This window comes from Heterodontus francisci, chromosome 17 (genome assembly GCF_036365525.1).
Source record: "Heterodontus francisci isolate sHetFra1 chromosome 17, sHetFra1.hap1, whole genome shotgun sequence".
In the NCBI taxonomy this organism is placed as follows: Eukaryota; Metazoa; Chordata; class Chondrichthyes; order Heterodontiformes; family Heterodontidae; genus Heterodontus; species Heterodontus francisci.
Window position 1 is genome coordinate 51,300,021 of NC_090387.1, and position 22,430 is coordinate 51,322,450.

The window sequence follows — 22,430 nt, forward strand, 5'->3', positions numbered from 1 at the left end:
AATGCCACAGTAAATTGCATCATGGAGACTAGGAAAGCAGAATCAGGGCTAACCCATGTGGCCTATATGGGAAAGGGGAGATATTGCTTAAAACACCACGATGAAGGAATACCAGTATGGACATAACTGAACTTGCCCAGTGAGCAACAGTACGTTTTGTTTCAACCCACAAATACCAACTAAAGAGGGAAGATAGAGTTGGTAGACATACATAAATGGAAGACAGAAACTGTGACAGAACGTATTGAGTAGGACTTGATTCATTACAGGGACAGGTGGTAGGAATATGGGATTAGTGTAGGATTAGTTTAAATGGGTGGTTGATGGTCGGCACAGACTCGGTGGGCCGAAGGGCGTGTTTCAGTGCTGTATCTCTAAATTAAAAACTTTTTTAAAAATTACCTCTGGGAATATGAATATACTAATCAGCCATTGCCCACACATTTGTGTAAAGAGAGACAGCAGCTAAAAGCCATTGGTGAAGTGTACTACAAACTGGAACAGTCAAAGAAGCTACAAGATGAGACTGACGAGATAAACGATTCTACTTGGTGGAAGGACATATGGAACTGGGGGTCAAATATGCAGCTACAACCCTGGTTTAGAATTATCTCCCATGTCCGGATAGTGGTTTTGGGTATCCTGGTGTTATATGTGACACACTTAATTTGGAAACTTAAAAAAATCAATGAAGGAATGAGAGGATGTATGGACACAGGTTGGACAGCTACCTTAAAGGCAATCAGTATTCGAACTTGCTCTACAAAAAGATAGACAATTATGTAACACAAGCATAATCGTATAACCTATGAGTGGATACTTCAAATGAATTAATGAACGATCAATATACTCTTTAAAAAAAAAAATTGCGACTATATTATGTTGGCACAAGTGATTGTTTATGTGATAGTGATTCTGAAATTGCGCTTTCTTTAACATTGCTTTATGTATGCTTTTCCTTTAGTAATGAAATTATGACTGTACAAGGGCATGATTTAGAAGAATGAGCAATGTAATAAAATAGAAAATTTATAAGTGTCAAAGGGGGGACTGTAGGCCCTGAAAAGTTGGTCAAGTAACGCTTTATACCCAGCATGCTCTAAGGCAACTAAAGATAAGCGCAGAACTTGCTGAAGTAAGCTAACAAACATGTCGCAGCTTGTGGTTAGGGATATGTGACTATTAGACTAGAGTGTTGAACAAGAATAAATAAAAGAGGAACAGATATAGGGGAACGGACGGAGGTTACTGTAAACAAGTCTGGACTTCTGTCCAGGTGGCTAAATGGCTAATGCTTGCCAAAGTTGAGATAATGCTTGAAGATTTGTGCAAAACAAGATCACGTGAGTCATGGGTTGAGCAAGGAGCCTTCAAAGAATATATATGGGTTAACACTGGAGGGTATTCCCAGCGAGAACCTGGGAACAACTCTCGAAGGCAGGACCCCGAGTCTGGAGGCTCAGTGATCAACCGTGACAAGAGACGGATCACCTGTGTTGATGGGTAGTATCTTGTACAAGTGAGACTTGTACTTATTTGGTGTCTAAATAAAACTGTTGTAAGCATTTGTATGCTTTGTGATTTTAGTACTAATAAAGTGAAGTTATACGAGACTTTGGTTTCAGTGTATCTTTGTCTGTCACGTCAGTCAGTACCCTACAAAAAAAAAACTTTCAACAATTTGCTAAATAATCCTCAGTGTGCTAAGAATTACGCTGACAAACAATTTAAGATGGTTAGTCGGGCTCTCAGTGTGGCGCATTTGCGTGCACTGAAAGCTACATATATTAATACACAGGGCCCTGTTCTTTACTAACAGAAAAACATGTACACATTGCGCCTCTTTCAGCTAAACAAAATAAGTGACTGCCATTCGCTGGTTCATGCCTTAGGGCAATGCCTTGACCAATCAGAGCCAAGCTGCCTGGTTTAAATTTCAAACAAAGCTGGTTAGTTAACGGTCAGCATAAACTGGTGCATTTTCCATAGCAACGCCTCTACCCGAGTCCACTTGCCAACCAATCATCACTCTTTTCTCGTACAGTATAAATTTGTTGTTTGCCTTACATTGGTATTCTTGATTTGTCCTGATGAGTGCAAGGCAAAAAGCTTTGACAAATGTCTATTTTCAGCAATACACAAACCAAAATATAATTTTAATTGCAATTAATCACTCCAAAGCTTCAAGTAATGCAAACAGTGTGCACAGCCCTAATAGAGGTAGCTAGAAAAACAGCAGGAAATCTGATCAGACATGCAAGGACCCGACTACCAGTGGCTTCAGCATCAAATCTATACTTACATTAAATCCATTTGTCCCTCCATCCTTGCAATAGAAAAGACTATTGCTAGCTTGGAAGAGGAAAAGCCCACTATCCCTGTGATAGTCATATGAGGTAATTCCAAATGTCCCGAGGCGCTTCCTCTCACGCAGGAGCTCCTCTTCCCGTGAGTACATCCCATGGTGTGGAGTCGCCTATAAGATAACCACAAGAACAAAACTAATTTGCATCAATTCTTTGAATAACAATGTGTAATTATTAGCAGAACTATGATACACTAATTAGATCTACTCAAAACAATCCAAAAACCTGTCTGGTTCTCACCTGGAGCCACTGTGTTTTTTACATCAGTATGCACATATGCAAAACTACTTGTATGAATTAAAACTATGAATAGGATGCAGAATACAGTGCACAGCAGGGAATGGATTGGATGCTTTTGGAGGCTGTCACTATTTTAATTCAGGAACTAGAAGATAGCATAGTGGTGTGGTACTGGACAAGTTATCTAGAGGTCATGAGTCCAAATCCCACCACGGCAATTTGTGAAACTTAATTTAATAAATCTGGTGGGCTGACACTGAATAAGCAAAGCTACCTGCCTGTCATTAAAACTGAACTGATCCACTAATACCCTTCAAAAAACAGAACCTGCCTACCTGTAACACTAGTACCACACTTTTCGATTGACTCTTAATCCCTTTCAGTGGCCTAGCGCAATCGATAGGTAACTTAGCACCCTGAGGGAACTAGAAAGGAGCAAAAAAAAAAGTCGCCTCGTCAGAAAAAAACACAAATCCCAGACATCATTGCCTTTGTGCCACGTTTGTGTGGAAGGTAGAAAGCATACTGATAACCAGAAATCCAGCTTAAGTAAATATTTGATCAGTCTCCTCGGCTGGCTGCTAGTGTAAGACAGGATATGAGTCAGCCCAATCAGTGTTGCCCTTAGTGACCCATTCAAGAGCTACATTAGCAGAGGGTCTACAGCAGGTTTCCTAGCTCCTCAACCACAAAAGAGTGCGCAAAATAGGGACCACTAGAGGGAAATAACGCTCCTGAAAACAAGAGGCAAAAGTATACTGTGATTAGTGCGCCTTGGAAAGGCAAAGTCCACTAAAGATTTAGGAGACGTCATGAACCAATACTGGAAATGCCATTGAAGCTGTTCCTTTGTACAAAGCAACTTGAATTCCTCAGTGGAATTTTTTTTTTTTTTTAAAGTGAAGTTAGCAATTTATAAATGCCGAAGGCCACCATTCTCCGCTCTCTTGTTGCATTGGTTTTTGCCATCCGATGCAAATCATCTCCTCAGATAAACCTCCCTTGCGGAAAGTACCGAGCCACAACGCAACAGCAACTCTCACTCAATACATTAATTCAACAGTTTCTCTTCACTTAGTTGAAAAGAATTACAACAGTAATCTAACAGTAATTATTGAAAGTTGTTTCCTTGCAATAAAAAGATTTTTAAAATAAAGGTGTCACACTCACGAGAAGTGCAGCAATGAAAACACAAACTGCAAAAAATTACAATTTTATAAGACTGGTATATTTGCTGTCAACAAAATAGAGGACAAGTCATATGACCCATATCAACCCCTGCACTAAAATCCACATCCACTAGAACTGAAACCAACTAATGCCGTCTGCATGGAAATGAGACAGCTGATCAAACATGGATGTGAGCTATACACAAATCAAAATAAGACAAAGGCACTCCCCAGAATCTACATCCCCAGCTACCCTTCACCACAATAGTGTGTGAACAGCCCTCATATTATTAAAATAGGGCCAGCAAAATCTATTGTACTAACCCATCAACAACTGAAACCTGTGGTTGCATGGGTAAAACCAACACTTGAGTTCATCTTTAAAAGGGTCTTTTTCAGTTCAGAACATCAGTTATTAACATCAGTCTGGACTCTCTAGCCATGGTCAACATCAAAAGCCATCTTGAATTCCAATACACAGGCTGAGAGAGACCGATCAGTTCCAGCTAACACAGGCTGAAAGCCAACTGCAGCAAAGAGAGTGCCTTTTAAAACACCCCTCCACCTGTGAAAACTGAAGTAATCAGCACCGTCTTCAAACTGAAATGATCTGCAAGACTTAGCAACCCACCAAATACAAGGCAACCAGCTAACAGACCTGAAACTTTAAAACTCACTTTCCAAGAGGATCCCACAAGTTTTTCCTGAAGCAGACTTTTACATCTTGAACTCTTAACACCTCTTACCCTTCTATCTATCTTCTCCTGTGTGTGCACGAGAGAGAATGCAAACATTTCGGGTGAATATTGTTCAATAAATATTTAATCTTCAGTTTTCTTGTAGGTTTAAAACAATCACTTTGACAAACCGAACACAGGGACTGAAACACGAGTAAAAACAGCAGTCAGTGAGAGGTAAAAAGTGGAAACAAGCTACACCATCACCCACCTGTCCATGACATCGGCAAAAAAAAAAACTTTGCCACACCTGAATGAACAGTATTGAAAATCATTACTTAGCATTCTAACCTGCTATCAGGGCCACTGCTGTCCTAAACCATGTGAGTAACGATTAGATTAATTTAAGAAAAAGAAAGCAATCTTCAACATAAACACCAGTTATATATGCAATAACATTGCAGCTTTGGTGAAATACAGAACTTTTGCGCTTTGCTGAATGACTAAAGAGCTGAATTGAGATTTTTCATTACAAAAAAATTTACCAGAAATGTACTAGATTTAGGTTTCAAAGATGCAATATTTGTGGGAAGTAACAGAACATAAGATTGACCACACCCAGCAGTGAGATTCTAAAATTGTCCTTGGCTACTTTTGATCCTAATTAATTTTAATACCTGGACCATTTTTAGCAGGTGTTTAGAATATGGCTGCAAATGCAAAAAGAAAAAATACGTTTTTCCTCAAAAATATACTTACTTAATAAAAATTCATTAAAAAATGAATTACAGAACAATTCAAATTGGACATTAGATAATGAATAATACAGATCAGTTTCTTTCAATACAGTACATGAGGTGCCTCACTACTCTTGCCATTTCAGGTTATATTTACAGTGTATACTTTCAATACATATCAACAACATTCTCTGGTGCATACAGCCCAAGGAGTTTTACATGGGTTCCAGCCCCTCAGTATAGTATGGTGAGAGAGCCTTACAAAAGTAGCCTTCCCCCATCGAGCCTTTGCGGCAGCTGCCCCAAGTTTTAGTGCGCCCTGGACCTTGGAATGTGCCAGTCTGCAACACTTGGTCGTTGACAGCTCTATGCACTGGGCAGACTAAAGCACGTTTTCCACAGAGTTGATGGTGCTCCAGCAGCAGTTGAAGTTTATCCCTGGGAACAGCTCGTAGAGCAGAGGCCTGCATTACAGAGATGCTCAGGATAATCCTCAACAAAAACCACTGCATCGCTTTCCAGACTTGTTTTGCAAAGGCATATTCCAGAAAGGGGGGGGGCGACGGTCTCTTCCCCACCGCAGCTGCCTCGAGGGCAGCGTGCAGAGGTGGTGAGGCTCCGGGCATGCAGGAAGGAGCTGATGGGGAAGGCCCTTCTCACCACTAGCCACGCTACGTCTTGGTGCTTATTTGAAAGTTCTGGCGATGAGGCATTCTGCCAAAATGAGTTTGACAGTCTGCTCAGGGAATCATCCCTGCAGGGCCTCGAGGACGTTACATGCAAACCATCTTCGATCTCCAGATAAAGCGAAAGATGCCTCGGGTGACTACCACAGCGCAGGAGTTGGGTATGGGCTAGACCTGCGCCACATACAGCAATACCGAGAGCACCTCACACTTGATGGCCAGGTTCTTACCCACACTGGAGAGGCAGCATCGCTCCCACATGCCCAGTTTCTGTTTCACCTTGGCTCTATGCTCCTTCCAGCTTTTGGTGCACACCCCAGCTCCTCTGAACCATATCCCCAGCACCTTCAAGGAGTCTGACCTGATGGTGAAGGTGACAAAGGATCAGTCGGCCCAGTTCCCAAAGAACATGGCCTCGCTCTTGCCGCAATTTACTTTGGCAACTGAGGCCAGTTCAAATTGGTCGCAGATGCTCATCAGTCTGCGAACTGACAGCTGGCAGGACATTCTGAAGGGGGAGGGTGAACAGTCAGAGGTCACGGTTCACATAGAAAGATAGATCTAAGTAGATTAAAAGGCAGGACCTCAAAGGTTGTAATCTCTGGATTACTCCCGGTGTCACGTGTTAGTGAGTATAGGAATAGGAGGATACAGCAGATGAATGCAGGGCTGAAGAGATGGCGCAGGAGAGAGGGCTTTAGTTTCCTGGATCACTGGGTCTGTTTCTGGCAAAGGTGGAACTGTACAAGTCGGACGGGTTGCACTTGAACTGGAACAGGACCAACATCCTTGCAAGGAGGTTTGCTAGTGCTGTTGGGGGGGGGGGGGGGGAGAAAACGGGGGTTTAAACGAATTTGGCAGGGGGACGGGATACAGAGTGGAGGTACAGTAGGGGGTGATGCACAGCCAAATATAGGAGAGAAACCAAGTCAGTCTGGAAGACAGAGCAAATATAGACCTGTTAAGACAAGTGAATAATGTAAGGCAGATGAATTGAGGGCATTGATTAACACGTGGGAATATAATATCATTGCTATTACAAAAATATAGTTGAGGAAAGGGCAGAACTGGCAGCTCAATATTCCAGGATATAGAATCTTCAGGTGTGATGGGGACGGAGGGGGTGTAAAAAGAGGGGGCAGCATTGCTCTATTGATCAAGGAGTCAATTACTGCAGTAAGGAGGTATCATATCTTAGAAGGTTCCTCAAATGAGGCTATATGGGTAGAACTTAACAAAAAAGAGGCAATCACTTTGCTGGGAGTGTGCTTGGAGGCCTGTAGCAGTCAGGGAGGGATAGAGGAGCAGGTATGTAGGCAAATCTCAGAGGTGTAAAAATAGGGTAATAGTAGGGGATTTCAACTTCCCAACATTAACTGGGATAGACTTAGTACAAAAGGCTTAAAGGGGCGGAATTCTTAAAATGCATACAGGAGAGCTTTTTGAGTCAGTACGTAGAAAGTCCTATAAGAGAAGGGGCGGTACTAGACCTAATCATAGGGAATGAAGCCGGACAAGTGGTAGAAGTGTCAGTGAGGGAGCATTTCGGGTATAGTGAACATAACTAAGATTTAATGTAGTTATGGAAAGGACACAGATGGACCGGAAATAAAGTTATGAATTGGGGATGGGGGAAGGCCGATTTCAATATGATAAAACAGGATCTGGCCAAAGTGGACTGGGAGCAGCTACTTGTAGGAAAGTTTACATCAGACCAGTGGGAGTCATTCAAAAAGGAAATAGTAAGAGTTCAGGGCCAACATGTTCCCGTAAAGGTGAAGGGTAGGACCAACAAGTCCAGGGAACCCTGGATGTCGAGGGATAGAGAGGATTGGATAAGAAAAAAAAAAAAGAGGCTTATAGCAGATTCAGGGGGCTGAAAACAGCAGAGGCACTAGAGGAGTATAGAAAGTGTAGGGAGGTACTTAAAGTAATTAGGAAAGCGAAGATGGGGCATGAAAAAATACTGGCAGGCAAGATAAAGGAAAATCCCAAGGCATTTTATAGGTATATCAAGGGCAAGAGAATAACCAGGGAAAGAGTAGGGCCCATTAGAGACCAAAGTGGCAATCTGTGTGTGGAGCCGGATGACATAGGTGAGATTTTAAATGATTACTTTTCATCTGTGTTCACTATGGAGAAGGACAATGCAGGTGTAGAGATCAGGGAGGGGGATTGTGATATACTCGAACAGATTAACATTGAAAGGGAGGAAGTATTAGCTGTTTTAGTGGGCTTAAAAGTGGATAAATCCTCAGGGCCAGATGAGATGTATCCCAGGCTGCTATGTAGGCAAGGGAGGAGATAGCAGGGGTTCTGACACAAATTTTCAAATCCTCTCTGGCCAGAGGACTGGAGGATAGCGAATGTGGTACCATTATTCAAGAAGGGTAGTAGGGATAAACTAGGTAATTACAGGCCAGTGAGTTTAACATCAGTGGTAGAGAAACTATTGGAAAAAAATTCTGAGGGACAGGATTAATCAAGGATAGTCAGCATGGCTTTGTCAGGGGGAGATTGTGTCTAACATATTTGATTAAATTTTGAGAGGTGGTGACAGTGTGTGTGGATGAGGGTAAAGCAGCTGATGTAGTCTACATGGACTTCAGTAAGGCTTTTGATAAGGTCCCGCATGGGAGATTGGTTAAGGTGGTAAGAGCCCATGGGATCCAGGGCAATTTAGCAAATTGGATCCAAAATTGGCTTAGTGGCAGGTGATGGTCGAGGGATGTTTTTGCGATTGGAAGCCTGCGACCAGTGGTGTACCGCAGGGATCAGTGCTGGGACACTTGCTGTTTGTAGTGTACATTAGTGATTTAGATGTGAATCTCGGAGGTAGGATTAGTAAGTTCGTAGATGACAACAGAACTGGAGGTGTCGTAAATAATGAGGAGGAAAGCCTTAGATTACAAGACGATATAGATGGGCTGGTAAAATGGGCAGAGCAGTGGCAAATGGAATTTAATCCGGAGAAGTGTGAGGTGATGCATTTTGGGAGGGCGAAGGCAGCAAGGGAATATACAATGGGTGGTAGGACCCTAGGAAGTACAGAGGGACCTTGGTGTACTTGGCCACAGATCACTGAAGACAGCAGCACAGGTAGATAAGGTGGTTAGGAAGGCATATGGGATACTTGCCTTTATTAGCTGAGGCATAGAATGGAAGAGCAGGGAGGTTATGATGGAGCTGCATAAAATGCTAATTAAGCCACAGCTGGAGTACGGTGTACAATTCTGGTCACCACACTATAGGAAGAATATGATTGCACTGGAGGGTGCAGAGGAGATTCACCAGGATGTTGCCTGGGCTGGAGCATTTCAGCTATGAAGAGAAACTGGATCGGCTAGGGTTGTTTTCCTTAGAGCATAGAAGGCTGAGGGGGGACCTGATTGAGGTACACAAAATTATGAGGATCAGAGATAGGGTAGATAGGAGGGTAGATAGGAAGAATTTTTTTCCCTTAGCAGAGGTGTCAATAACCAGGGGGCATAGATTTAATGTAAGGGGCAGGAGGTTTAGAGGGGATTTGAGGAAAGATTTTTCACCCAGAGGGTGGTTGGATTCTGGAACACACTGCCTGAAGGGGTGGTAGACGCAGGAACCCTCGGAACATTTAAGTATTGAGATGAGCACTTGAAACGCCATAGCATACAAGGCGATGGGCCAAGTCCTGGAAAATGGGATTAGAATAGATAGGTGCTGGATGGTTGGCACAGACACGATGGGCCTGTTTCAGTGCTGTATGACAATGATTGCGGATCTGAGCAAAAGACGCAACATCGCCCATGTAGAGGGAGGCTTTGACCAGAGTGCCTCCACTGCCTGGGACTGTCACGCCTCTTATGCCCACATCCTTCCTGACAGACTCAGCAAAAGGTTCAATACAGTAAATGAACAAGACAAGGGAGAGAGGACAGCTCTGCCTGACCCCAGATTTGATTGAAACTGTGCTATTGATGTTTGCGTAGAGTCATTGGATCCAATTGCAGATTCCCTCCTCAAACCCTATTTTAGAGTGCATTGTCCATCAGGTCAGTGTGCGATACACTGTCAAAGACCTTCCCCTGGTCCAAGCTGATGAGGCAGATGTCCGCGCCCCTGTCCTATACATAGGCAATCATATCCCTGAATAGCGCCACGCTATCAGAGATCTTTCTGCTGGATACAGTGCAGATCTGACCAGGGTGATTCATCAACTCCAAAGCAGACTTGACCATACTGGCGATGACCTTGGACAGAATTTTGTAGTCCACATTAAGCAATTAAATTATTTCCTTCCTCTCCCCCTCTTGGTTGTAGGTGAGTGCCATGAAGCCTTTCCTCATGGATTCTGACATACTTCCAAGCAGAAGCATACTCTTGTACAGTTCCATCAGGTCAGGGTCGATCCAGTCCCAGAGTCAAATACAACTTGATTGGTAAAAAATACAAATTTGGTAAATGCACCACACATCTGTTGGCAACTGGGAAAGGAAAAGGTCAGCAATTTGAGTGTAGCTCCTTTGTCAGCCCTCATTAGATGCTGGTGGGCCTGTTGTGTATTGCAAATGCTCAGTGTTCATGGGTATTTCGATGTTACTGCAAACTCTTCTAATCAAGACATTAAAAAGTAGCAACTACAAATCAAAAACATGGTGTCCCTTCTATAGGTTAGATTAAGTTGAGTTACACCGCACAGCTGATGTCCCAACTGCACAAAGAACTAGACACTGCTCACACCTCACATGCTTTCAGTTAAATAAAATGAAGGTGGGCGCAGGATTTTATTCTGCCTTTAGGTGCCAAGTGGTTATTAAGGATATACTGTATCATGTACCACAGAACCAGGGCTGCAATAGAAGTTTTTCATGATAGGGATTAAAAAGAGGTATAGGTGGAGGAGGAATTGCTTTAAATTACAGACTGTAATTCAAATTTAAAAACTAAAAATTTGTAAAACTGGCTAATCTCAGCCAACATATAGCTTGGGGCTGAGAGTCATGATTTAACTGCCTGACCTTTCTCTCTAAAGCTATTGTTCAAGTACTTTGCGTGTAGTTTCTAGGTGTTGGATGCACTAGAGCGTGCTGGAGCAGTTGCCTGCCAGCTAACAGCGGCGGGTCTCAGAACCTGAATGAACTCAAGATTCAGGTTTCTCGCACTGGCTTCCTAAAACATGTGCTTCACCCACATTGTAAATTGTAATATGTAATCTTCAATGTCTTTATTATTAAAAAACCTTATTTCCAGTAGTAATTTGCTGTTTACTAGAGAACATAAGATGCAGTCAAAGCTACTTGGGGCAGTTTGATTAAAGCAGTTTGAAGCTGACTGCCTGTTTTTTGTAAGTTTGTTTTTCTCTCTCAAATATTATTGGCAGTTTTAATTCCTGCTTGCTTGTTGCAGATTGGTCCTACTCATTCAGTTGTGATTTGTTGCCATTTCACAAATACAAGATTTGAGCTAATCAACCTCTTTGATGAAGTAATAGTAATGTAGACCAGTCACAAGCGTCTGATGTTACAGCCTTGAATTTATAAATACTGGCTCAGCGTGTTTTGGAAAATAGATGAGCACGGTTAAAATAATGGTATGGTTGTATGGATCAGATGGTATTTAAGTGCATGGCCCACTGCTACACCTTTACCCATGTGTTCGAGGGAAAGAGTTAAGCACAAGCCTTGGAAGTATTGCAAACTGAGAGGAGGATAGCGATAGACTTCGAGGACCTAAACAGGCTGATAAAATGGGTGGACACATGGCAGATGAAATTTCTTGCAGAGAAATGTGGAGAGAGAAAAATGAGGCAATATAAAATAAAGGATTCAATTCCACGGTGGTTGCAGGAACAGACACACTTTGGGGCTTAATATGCACAAATCATTGAAGATGGCAGGGCAAGTTGAGAAAACAGTTAATAAGGCATAAAGCATCCTAGTCTTTATAAAAAGATGTAGAGAGTACAAAAGCAAAGAAGTTATGGTAAACCTTTATGAAACACTAGTTCAGCCTCAACTAGAGTATTGTGTCCAACTCTGGGCACCACACTTTAGGAAGGAAGTGAAGGCATTAGAGACGATGCAGAAAAGATTGAGAATGGTTCCAAGGATGAAGGACTTCAGTAACAGATAAATTAAAGAAGCTGGGGCTGCTCTCCTTGGAGAAGAGATGGTTGAAAAGAGATTTGATAGAGGTGCACAAAACCATGAGGGGAAGGGTCAAACATCAGGGGACACCGATTTATGGTAAGGTGAACTGCAAAAGAACCAAAGTCGACAAGAAAAACTTTTTTTTTTTAAATGCAGTGAGCAGTTAGGATCTGGAATGCACTGCCTGAGAGTTTGGAGGAGGCAAATTCAATCGTGGCTTTCAAAAGTAGATAATTATCTGAAGGGCAAAAATTTGCAGGTCTACGGGGAAAAAGGAGAGTGTGTGGGACTAGGTGACTTGCACTTGCAGAGAACTGACACAGACATGACAGGCAGAATGGTCTCCTTCTGTGCTGTAACCATTCTATGATGGGAGAGAGAGAAAAAAATTCCAGCAGTCTCACCTTGGGCTGCTTGTGCACATTTCTTGACAACAGTGAGACACAGCTATCACAGATAAAGTTGCCAGCCAATCTCTTTCTCTCAGCCGAGACAGGAAGTATGGTCTGAGAGAAACTACAAAAACAAACTTAGCACGGGTTTACAGCTCCATTGTTTTGGTTGCTCTCATTTGGTAACAAGTAGTGAGAACAGGCAAGGTCACCAGGCTGTTGATATTCCCTCCCATTAAAAAGGTTGGCCTCCCTAGGACATAGCAAAGATTGGCAGCACAGCACTCGACAAATCCTTGCCCAACTACTGCACAGCACTCGACACTGGAGCATTAAAACATTATACCATCATGCCACCCAAAGCTAAAAGAATTTACAGAATATAGAATCATAGAAGATTTAAGGCCACAGAAAGAGACCACTTGGTCTATCGTGTTTGTGCCAGCTGAAAAACGATCCACCTATTCTAATCCCAACTTCCAGCAATTGGTCCGCAGCCCTGCAGATTACGGCACTTGAGGCACATATCGAGGCTCCTTTTGAATGAATTGAGGGTCTCTGCCTCAACTACCCTTTCAGGCAGTGAGTTCCAGACCCGCACCACACTCTGTGTGAAAAAGCTTTTCCTCTTCTCCCCTCTAATTTTTCTACCAATCACTTTAAATCTATGCCCCCTCATCACTGGCCTCTGCTATAACGTAATACTCACCTGGAAGTGATCAAGCATTTGTTTCCAAGACAGCAGCAAGAGAGAATCCTTCCGGACCTTTTTTGGGATCTCAGAGTACAACAGCGAGTTCTCTCTACTCCCGTATGGCATCCCTATAGAAAAGACAGTTCCCAGTATTAATCAGTAGCAATGTTACAATCCAGGTGATTCAGTCAATCACACAACTTTGGCCCAGGTTGTGACAACTGGTGACTAAAACAGATATTTATACTGAAACTTCCAGCAAGGTCTGCCTGTCCTGTCAGTTAAATGGCCAGCTGCAGCCTGTTTTGCAAAAACGCTGGGAACAGTACTAAAGACAACACTTAGAAAATCAAAAAGAAATTAGAAAAATGTATATTTCATAAGTAGCAACCATATAATCCAGTCTACCCTGATATGAAGTGACATTTTTTAGCACTAAAACAATGCGTTCGCCAATAATTTGAATTAAAAATGTAAACAAAGCAAAGTCGGAATTTATTCAAAATACTCAAAATGAAAAATTTGAATACCTTCAAATTAAGAATAAACTGTAAAATAATAAAAATATCCCAGTTTTAATGATGAATTAGACATACATCTTATGTAAGGGAAGTGGAATTATGATTTCCACCAAATGTATTAAATAATTAAGTTCCTCATCTTCAAATGCAACAAATCCGCTACAGAATCATGCCAGATATGTTCACACTGCTCGGTATAGCTGCTGAGCGGCACCAGATTAGAGTCATCTACTACACAGTTACTGCCTCAGTCAGCTTTCAGTTGAACTGGCACAGAAGTGGATAATTGGACTTTGCAGCAAGTGCATTACTCCATTTATGTGGGTTATCTGTAATAGGAGAGGCTCTATTACATATTCATACAACAGGACCTGGACGATTCACAGATGGGCAACAAGCCATGGAAAATTCCTTTCTGACTCTTGCAATGTCACTGCATGCTCCTGACTCAGCCAGTCAGCCAAGGGTCACAAAATTGACATTCTGGATTCATAGAATCATACAGCACTTAGGAACATAGAAGCAGGAGTAGGCCATTCAGCCCTTCGCGCCTGCTTCACCATTCTAGATCATGGCTGATCCTCTACTTCACTGCCATATTCCCGCACTATCCCCACAGCCTTTGATGTAATTATTGATCTCTGTCTTAACTTACTCAATGACTGAACTTCCACCACTCTGAGTGACGATGTTCCTCCTCATTTCAATCCTAAATGTCTTTCTCTTTATTGAGATTGCATCCCCTGGTCCTAGACCCCACAGCCAGGGGAAACATCCTTTCTGCATCTACCCTGTCTATCCCTTTAAGAATTTTGTAAGTTTCTATGAGATCGCCTCTCATTCTTCTAAACTCCAAAGAATACAGGCCCTATCTCCTCAATCACTCCTCATAGGACAATCCCACCATCCCAGGAATCAATCTGCTGAACCTCTGCTGCACTCCCTCTATGGCAAGTATATCCTTCCTCAGGCAAGGGGACCAGAACTGCATACAATATTCCAGGTGCGGCCTCACCAATGCTCTATACAATTGAAGCAAGACTTCTTTGTCCCTGTACGCAAATCCCCTTGCGATAAAGGCAACATACCATTTGCCTTCCTAATTATTTGCTGTACCTGCATGCTAGCTTTCAGTGACTTATGAACAAGGACACCTAGATCCCTGTGGAGATCAACACTTTCCAATTTCTCACCATTTAAGAAATACTCTGCACCTTCGTTCCTCCGACTAGTGGATAACCTCACACATACACATCATATTTCATCTGCCATGTTCTTGCTCACTCACTCAGCCTGTCCAAATCTCTCCTTGAAGCCTCTTTGCATCCTCCTCACAACCTACATTCCCAAGTTTTGTGTCATCCGCAAATTTTGAAATATTACAATTGGTTCCCACATCCAAATCATTGATATAGATTGCGCCCAAGCACTGAGCCTTGTGGTACCCCACTGGTCACAGCCTGCCAACCTGAGAATGACCCATTTATTCCTACTCTGTTTTCAGCTTGTTACCCAATCCTCAATCTATGCTAGTATGTTACCCAATACTCAATCTATGCTAGTATATTACCCCCAATCCCATGGGCTTTAAATTTGCTTACTAACCTCCTATGTGGGACTTTTATCAAAAGCCTTCTGAAAGTCCAAATACACCACATCCACTGGTTCTCCCTTATCCACTCAGCTAGTAACATCCTCAAAACACTCTACCAAGTTTGTCAAACATGATTTCCCCTTCATGAATCCATGCTGACTCTGCCCAATCAGACCATTATTTTCTCAGTGTCCAGTAATCACATCCTTTATAATAGATTCTAGTATTTTCCCTACTACCGACGTCAGGCTAACAGGTCTGTAGTTCCCCATTTTCTCTCTCCCTCCTTTCTTAAACAGTGGGTTACATTTGCAACCTTCCAATCTGCAGGCACCATTGCAGAATTTATAGAATTTTGATGATTACCAATGCATCCACTATCTCTACAGCCATCTCTTTCAACACTCTAGGATGAAGATCGTCGTGTCCTGGAATTTGTCAAATTTAAGTCCCATTATTTTCTTCAATACTACTTTTTTTTTACTGATCCGAGTTTCTTTCAGTTCCTCATTCTCACTAGACCCTTGGATCTCAATAATTTCAGGGAGACTTCTTGAATCTTCCACCTTGAAGACAGAAAGTAATTATTTAGCTTCTCTGCCATTTCTCTATTTCCCATTATAAATTCTCCTGTCTCTGCCTGTAATGGATCCACATTTATCTTTGCTATTCTTTTCCTTTTTACATACCACTGAAGCTTTTACAATCAGTATTTATATTTCTTGCTTTACAGTCATATTTTCTTTTATCACTTTCTTGGTCCTTCTTTGCTGGATTCCAAAATTCTTCCAATCCTCCGGCTTATGACTTTTTTTTGGAACTTTATAAGCCTCCCCCTTTGATCTAATACTATTTTTAACTTCCTTTTTAGCCATGGCTGACTCGCTTTTCCTATTGGGTTCTTTTGCCTTAAAGGAATGTATGTTTTTTGAAACTATGATCACTTTTTCCTGAAGGTTCTTTTACCAGATCAGCCCTTTCTCATTGCGTAATACTAGATCCAAAAGAGCCTGTTCCCTAGTTGGTTCAACATATTACTCCAGAAAACCATCTGACACATTCCAGGAATTATTCTTCCACAGCATTGGTGTTCATTAGATTTATCCAGTCTGTATGTAGATTAATATCACCCATGATTACAGCATTGCTCTTGCTACATGCACTTCTAACTTCCTGATTTATACCATGCCCTATATTACCACTACTGTTTGCTGGCCTGCAAATCACCCCTACCAATAATTGTTGCCCCTTGCTGTTTCTTAGCTCCACACAAACAGATTCTACATCCTGTTCGAAGATCTTTTCTCACTTATCAGCACGACCCCACCTCCTTTTCCTTTTCTACTTTGCATAACCAGCTTTGTTTTTCTCCTATCTGAATTCTCTCACAGGTTCCCAACACCCTGACAAGGTAGTTTAAACCCCCCCAACAGCACTAGTGAATCTCCCCATGAGGATATTAGTCCCATTCCTTTAAGGTGTAACCAGTCCATTTTGCAGACCCAATGCCCCAGGAATCTAAAGCCCTCCCTCCTACACCATTTTTCCAGCCACGTGTGAATTCGCTCAATTTTCCTATTTCTATACTCACTAGCACGTGGTGCTGCGAGTAATCCTGAGATTACTGCCTTAGATGTCCTGCTTTTCAATCTCTTTCCTAGCGCCCTAAATTCTGCTTTCAGGACCTCATCCCTCTTTCTACCTATGCCGTTGGTGCCAGTCTGGACCACTACTTCTAGCTGTTCACCCTCTGCTGAAAGAATGCCCTGCAGCCATTTTGTGACATCCTTGACCCTGGCACCAGGGAAGCAACATACCATACCATGTCTATGGCCACAGAAATGCCTGTCTGTTCCCCTAACACTATTGCCTTTCAACTCTTCTTCACCCCACCTGCGCAGCAGAGCCACTTGCGATGCCACAAACTTGGCTCTTGCTACGTTCCTATGAGATACAATTATCACTAGTATCCAAAACGGAAAACTGGTTAGTGAGTGAGTGAGATAGACTCAGAGGACTCCTGCACTCCCTGCCTGATCTTTCTAGACTGCCTAGCGGTTACCCATTCCCTCTCTGCACACTCTTAATCTGCAAGGTCACCACTTCGTTAAATGCACTATCCATGTAGTTTGCAACTTCGCAGATGCACCGGTGACTCCAACCTCCGCTTGAGTTCCAAAATGCTCAAGTTTTTGCAGCTGGAAACACTTCCTACATTCTGGAAAGGTTCCATCAGACTGGAAAGTAGCAAATATAACCCCTCTATTCAAGAAGGGGGAGGGGGTGGTGGGGAAGAGACAGAAAACAGACAACTTTAAGCCAGTTAACTTGATGCCTGTCGTGGGAAAGGTGTTAGAATCAAATCATTAAGGAGGCTAGAGCTAGGCACTTAGAAAAGCTCAAAGTAATCGGGAATAGTCAGCATGGTTTTGTGAAAGGGAAATCATGTTTAACCGATTTATTGGAGTTCTTTGAAGGAGAAACATGCGCTGTGGATGAAGGGGGGCCTGATGACATACTGTACTTGGATTTCCAGAAGGCATTTGATAAGGTGCCACATACAAGTTTATTGCGCAAAGTAGGAGGTAGCTACCAAAGTAGTTCACGGTGTAGAGGGGCAACATATTAGTATGGATAAAAGATTGGCTGGCTTGCAGCAAACAGAGAGTATGCATAAATGGGTCCTTTTCTGATTGACAGGATGTGACAAGTGGAGTCTGCAGGGGTTTGTGCTGGAGCCTCAACTTTTTTACAATTTATATCAATGACTTAGATGAAGGGAGCAATGGCATGGTAACTAAATTTACAAATGACACAAAGATAGGTAGGAAAGTATGTTGTGAAGAGGACATAAGGAGATTGCAGACCGATATAGATCGGTTGAGCGAGTGGGCAAAAATCTGGCAGATGGAGTATAATGTGGGAAATTGTGAAGTTGTTCACTTTGGCAGAAAGAATAAAAAAAGCAGAGTATTACTTAAACGGAGAACAGCTACAGAATTCCGACGTGCAGAGGGAGCTAGGTGTTCTAGTGCATGAGTCACAAAAAGTTAGTATGCAGGTACAGCGCGTCATAAACAAGGTTAATAGAGTTATATCCTTTATTGTTGATAGTTGAACATGTGATTACGAGAGAGATTGAAAATAAAAGCAAGGATGTGATGCTTCAGTTATACAGGGCATTGGTGAGACATCTCGACTACTGTGTGCAGTTTTGGTGTCCTTATTTAAGGAAGGATGTGAATGCGTTGGAGGCGGTTCAGAGGAAGTTTACTGGATACCTGGACTGAGCAGGTTGTCTTATGATGAAAGGTTGGACAGACTGGCTTATTTTCACTGGAGTTTAGAAGAGTGAGGGCAGCCTTGATTGAAGTATATAAGATCCTGAACGGTCTTGACAAGGTGGATGTAGAAAGGATGTTTCCTCTTGTGGGAGAGTCCAGAAGTCGGGGGCACTGTTTAAAAATTAGGGTACGCCTTATTAGGACAGATATGAGGCGAAATTTCTACTGAGGTGTGCGGCTTTGGAACTCTGCCTCAGAAGGTGGTGGAGGCAGGGTCATTGAACATTTTTAAGGCGGAGGTAGATTGATTCCCTTGCCTAACAAGAATCTAAGGTTATCGGGGGTAGATGGGAGTGTGGAGTTCGAGACAGAAACAGGTCAGCCATAATCTTATCGAGGGGCCAAATGGCCTACTTCAGCTAATTCATATGTTCCTATGTACGTGATCATCCAGGCCACGTGAAGCGTCCACGACTCCCCACGTCATAGGATGGGCATTCCACGCAGCCGAGCTGTCCTGCCATGCCTTAAGCATGCTTTAATTCAGTCCATCTTGCCCATTTGGGCTCTTTGAAAGTGCTATCCAATTTGTCCCATTCCCGTGGTCTTTCCCTATAGCCCTACAAATTTTTCCTTTTCAAGTATATATTCAATTCTATTCTAAATGTTGCTACTGAATTTGCTTTCACCATTCTCTTAGCCAGTGCATTCCAGATCACAATGTGCTGAATAAATTTTTCCCATCTCCCTTCTAGTTTTTTTTGCCAATTACTTTATATCTATTTCCTCTGGCTACTGACCCTTCTGCCAGTGGAAACAACTTCTCACTACTTCTTTCCTAATCGTTCACAATATTGAACACTTAAATCTCCCATTAACCTTCACTGCTCCAAGGAGGACAATCACAGATTTTCCAGTCTTTTCACATATAATTCCTTCGTCCCTGGATTCTAAACAAAAATAAACTTTCCAATCATGCTGCCTTCCAGCTCCAGGTCACCGCAGCAAACAGTTTTCTCAACCTGACCTGCAGTGTATTTATCCACGCATTTCCTTTAACAACACATCTTTACTGCACTGGATGCTCATCAACTCAACTTAGCTAGTTCTTGGGAGAGGATTTGTAACACAAGAGCATATTGTAATATTACTGCAGCAATATGGTGTTCATCTGAAAATTTTAACATGCTCTGATCACAGGTTCTGCTTCCATGCGCACATGCAAAGAGGCCAGGTCCATGCACTGACTAATTCCTACTTTGTCTGAAATTATGGACACTTTTTCCCCTATTTAGTCTAGGAGAATCATAAGCCACTGGAAATATGAATGAAACCACTTCAAGCTCATCTTACTTGAGATTCTTACAATCCAAATGAGACTTGCATCCCATCATTCTACCCCTAAAAGTCAATACCAAAATCACCTCCTTCAGAAAGATAAAAAGTCAATTTTTCTCACGCCTTTCCGCATAAATTAATTATCTGATGCTAGGAATCAGCCTTATGGCTCTTCTCTGAACTGCCTCCAGGAATTGGGGCAGCACAGTGGCCAGCACCACAGCCTCACAGCTCCAGCTACCCGGGTTCAGTTCTGGGTACTGTGTGTGGAGTTTGCAAGTTCTCCCTGTGACCACTTGGGTTTCCTCCGTGTGCTCCGGTTTCCTCCCACGTGCCAAAGACTTGTGGGTTGATAGGTAAATTGGCCATTGTTTAAAAAAAAAATTGCCCCTAGTGTAGGTAGGTGGTAGGAGAATTGAGGGAAGGTGGGAATGAGAGAGGGAAAATGGGATTAATGTAGGATTAGTATAAATGGGTAGTTGATGGTCAGCACGGATTCAGTGGGCCAAAGGGCCTGTTTCGGTGCTGTATCGCTTTATGACTCCATGACTCCTTTATATCTTGGTGACCAGAACCGGATACAGTAATCAAGGTGCATAGTTTGAGCATGACTTTTAATTCTCGCTTACTGCATAACTCAGCATTCTATTACAACACAATACTTACCCAAGTAATAGACACGGTGGGAATGGTGCCCAGACTCATCGTTTTTTGGAATGAACTGGAAATCATGAGGTGCTTTGTTAATGATAATGCCAGGGTACTTCCTGCTGCTGTGGATAATCTCTCTCAGTCCATCCCATGTGTGCTTCTCAACATAAAATGGAGAGGATGCATCCTCCATATCCACCACCTCTGTGCTTTCAGACAGTGCTTCCACCGTAGCCATCTCCTCAGCCCTTGCTACACAACTGCAGCAAAAATAAAAATATGTACTTTAAATGTTACATATGTAAACAGATCTAGTTTGAGAGACAGAAACAAGAAATACATACAGCTGCTATATGGGTTCCTCCACTCTGCAAAGTCAGCAACAAAAATTTATTACACCTTTATTTTGCACGAGAACAGTGGAAATAAAAATTAGGTATTTACAGTGAATATTAAAGCTGAACTGATTTTCTTGGATTATATAAAAACTCCATCCCAATTGAAACCTACAAGGGTTAGAAAAAAAAACATCCTGGTCAGCAACGTGATGGGATAAATCTCTCACCCGCAAGAAAACCACAACTCATTTGTGATTGTGTGACACATAAGCCTTCTGCTAAGTCTCATCGTCAAAGAAGACTATATCTCAAAGCTTGGTCTTGATGCAACATGGATCAATAAGCTCTTGTCAGGAGAGCAGTCAGGCTGTTTTCAGAAGCTGGGAACATTCATGACTCAAAAATATTTTAAAAATCCATCACAACTTTATAAAAAGACTGTAATAAAACCAATAATGGACATATGTGTCTGACTCTTGCCAAACTAGGCTGAGCTAGACTTAAAAATGTCAGTGAAGAAAAAAGCTTTCAAATGCTTTTCACCGCCTCAGCAACTTGTATTTATATAGCACCTTTAACGTAATAAAACATCCCAAAGCGCTTCATAGAGGCACTGTAAAACAAAATATGAACTCAATATCCCAAAGTGCTTTACAGCCAATTAAGTACTTTTGAAGTGTAGCCACTGTTGGCAGCTGGTTTGTGCACAGTAAGATCCCAAAAACAGAAATGAGACAATGACCGTTAACAGTTTTTTTTTAAATGATATTGGCTGAGGGATAAATCATGGCCAGGACACAAGAACTCTCTTACTTTTTGAATAGTGCCATGGGATCTTTTATATTCACCTGAAAGAGCAGATGTCACATATAAATCTGTCATCCAACAATATAGCAATCCCTTAGTATTGCACAGAAGTATCTGCCTAGCTCAAAGCTCTGGAGTGGGACTTGAACACAATCTTTATAATCATAATCAGAGGTGGACACCTTTGAAGGTTGAATTGAATCATGCAGCCAATCCCTAACTGCAGAAAAGTACACACGCACACACCGTCCCCCTCAAACCCCACCCAAGTATAGTCCAGGCCTAGACTGTAAGACAGCTACTGGGGTTTTAAGGAAAATCAAGCTATTGAAATTGGAAATGCAAGATCTGACCTAATGATAGAAATTTAGAGTGCTATGAACAAAGTTAGGCACTGGGGACTTTAACAAATTAGAAAAAAGTCTAGGAAATAAGTAATTTCTCAGACATCCACTTGTAGTCTTGTGGCCTTCAATAAGAAATATTTACTGTATAAAATTGTTTTTAATGCTGGAACCAAGTTTCTTACTCTGTTGCCATCTGTCAAATGCAACGAGTGTGCAACTCTCTATTGATGTATTAAAACTACACTAGTCAGCTGCTTGACATTTTCTCCAGTGTCTCGGCAGATGATTGTCGGGAAGATTTTAAGTAAAGGAACTCTTCACACACACTTCCCTATAGAGTCACTATTTTAAATAAATTAATATTCACAGCCAAGGGAACCTCCACCCTCAATGCTTAAAAAAAAGGAACTTTTGCAATTAAAGGCAGCAATATGAATAGTTAGGAACAGAACTATGTGGGA

General features: G+C 42.1%; 1 protein-coding gene across 5 annotated transcripts in view; it reads right to left on the reverse strand.

Annotated features, from left to right (window-relative positions):
- LOC137378924 (dipeptidyl peptidase 9-like) overlaps positions 1-22,430 on the reverse strand; it is a 147,811-nt gene that overhangs the window by 85,388 nt on the left and 39,993 nt on the right. For all 5 annotated transcript variants that reach the window (XM_068049424.1, XM_068049423.1, XM_068049426.1 and 2 more), the window contains 3 exons: positions 20,493-20,737; positions 13,105-13,217; positions 2,303-2,476 (listed from right to left, as the gene is read on the reverse strand). In XM_068049424.1, coding sequence (XP_067905525.1) covers positions 2,303-2,476; positions 13,105-13,217; positions 20,493-20,737 — 532 coding nt within the window. The remainder of the gene's footprint in view (positions 1-2,302; positions 2,477-13,104; positions 13,218-20,492; positions 20,738-22,430) is intronic.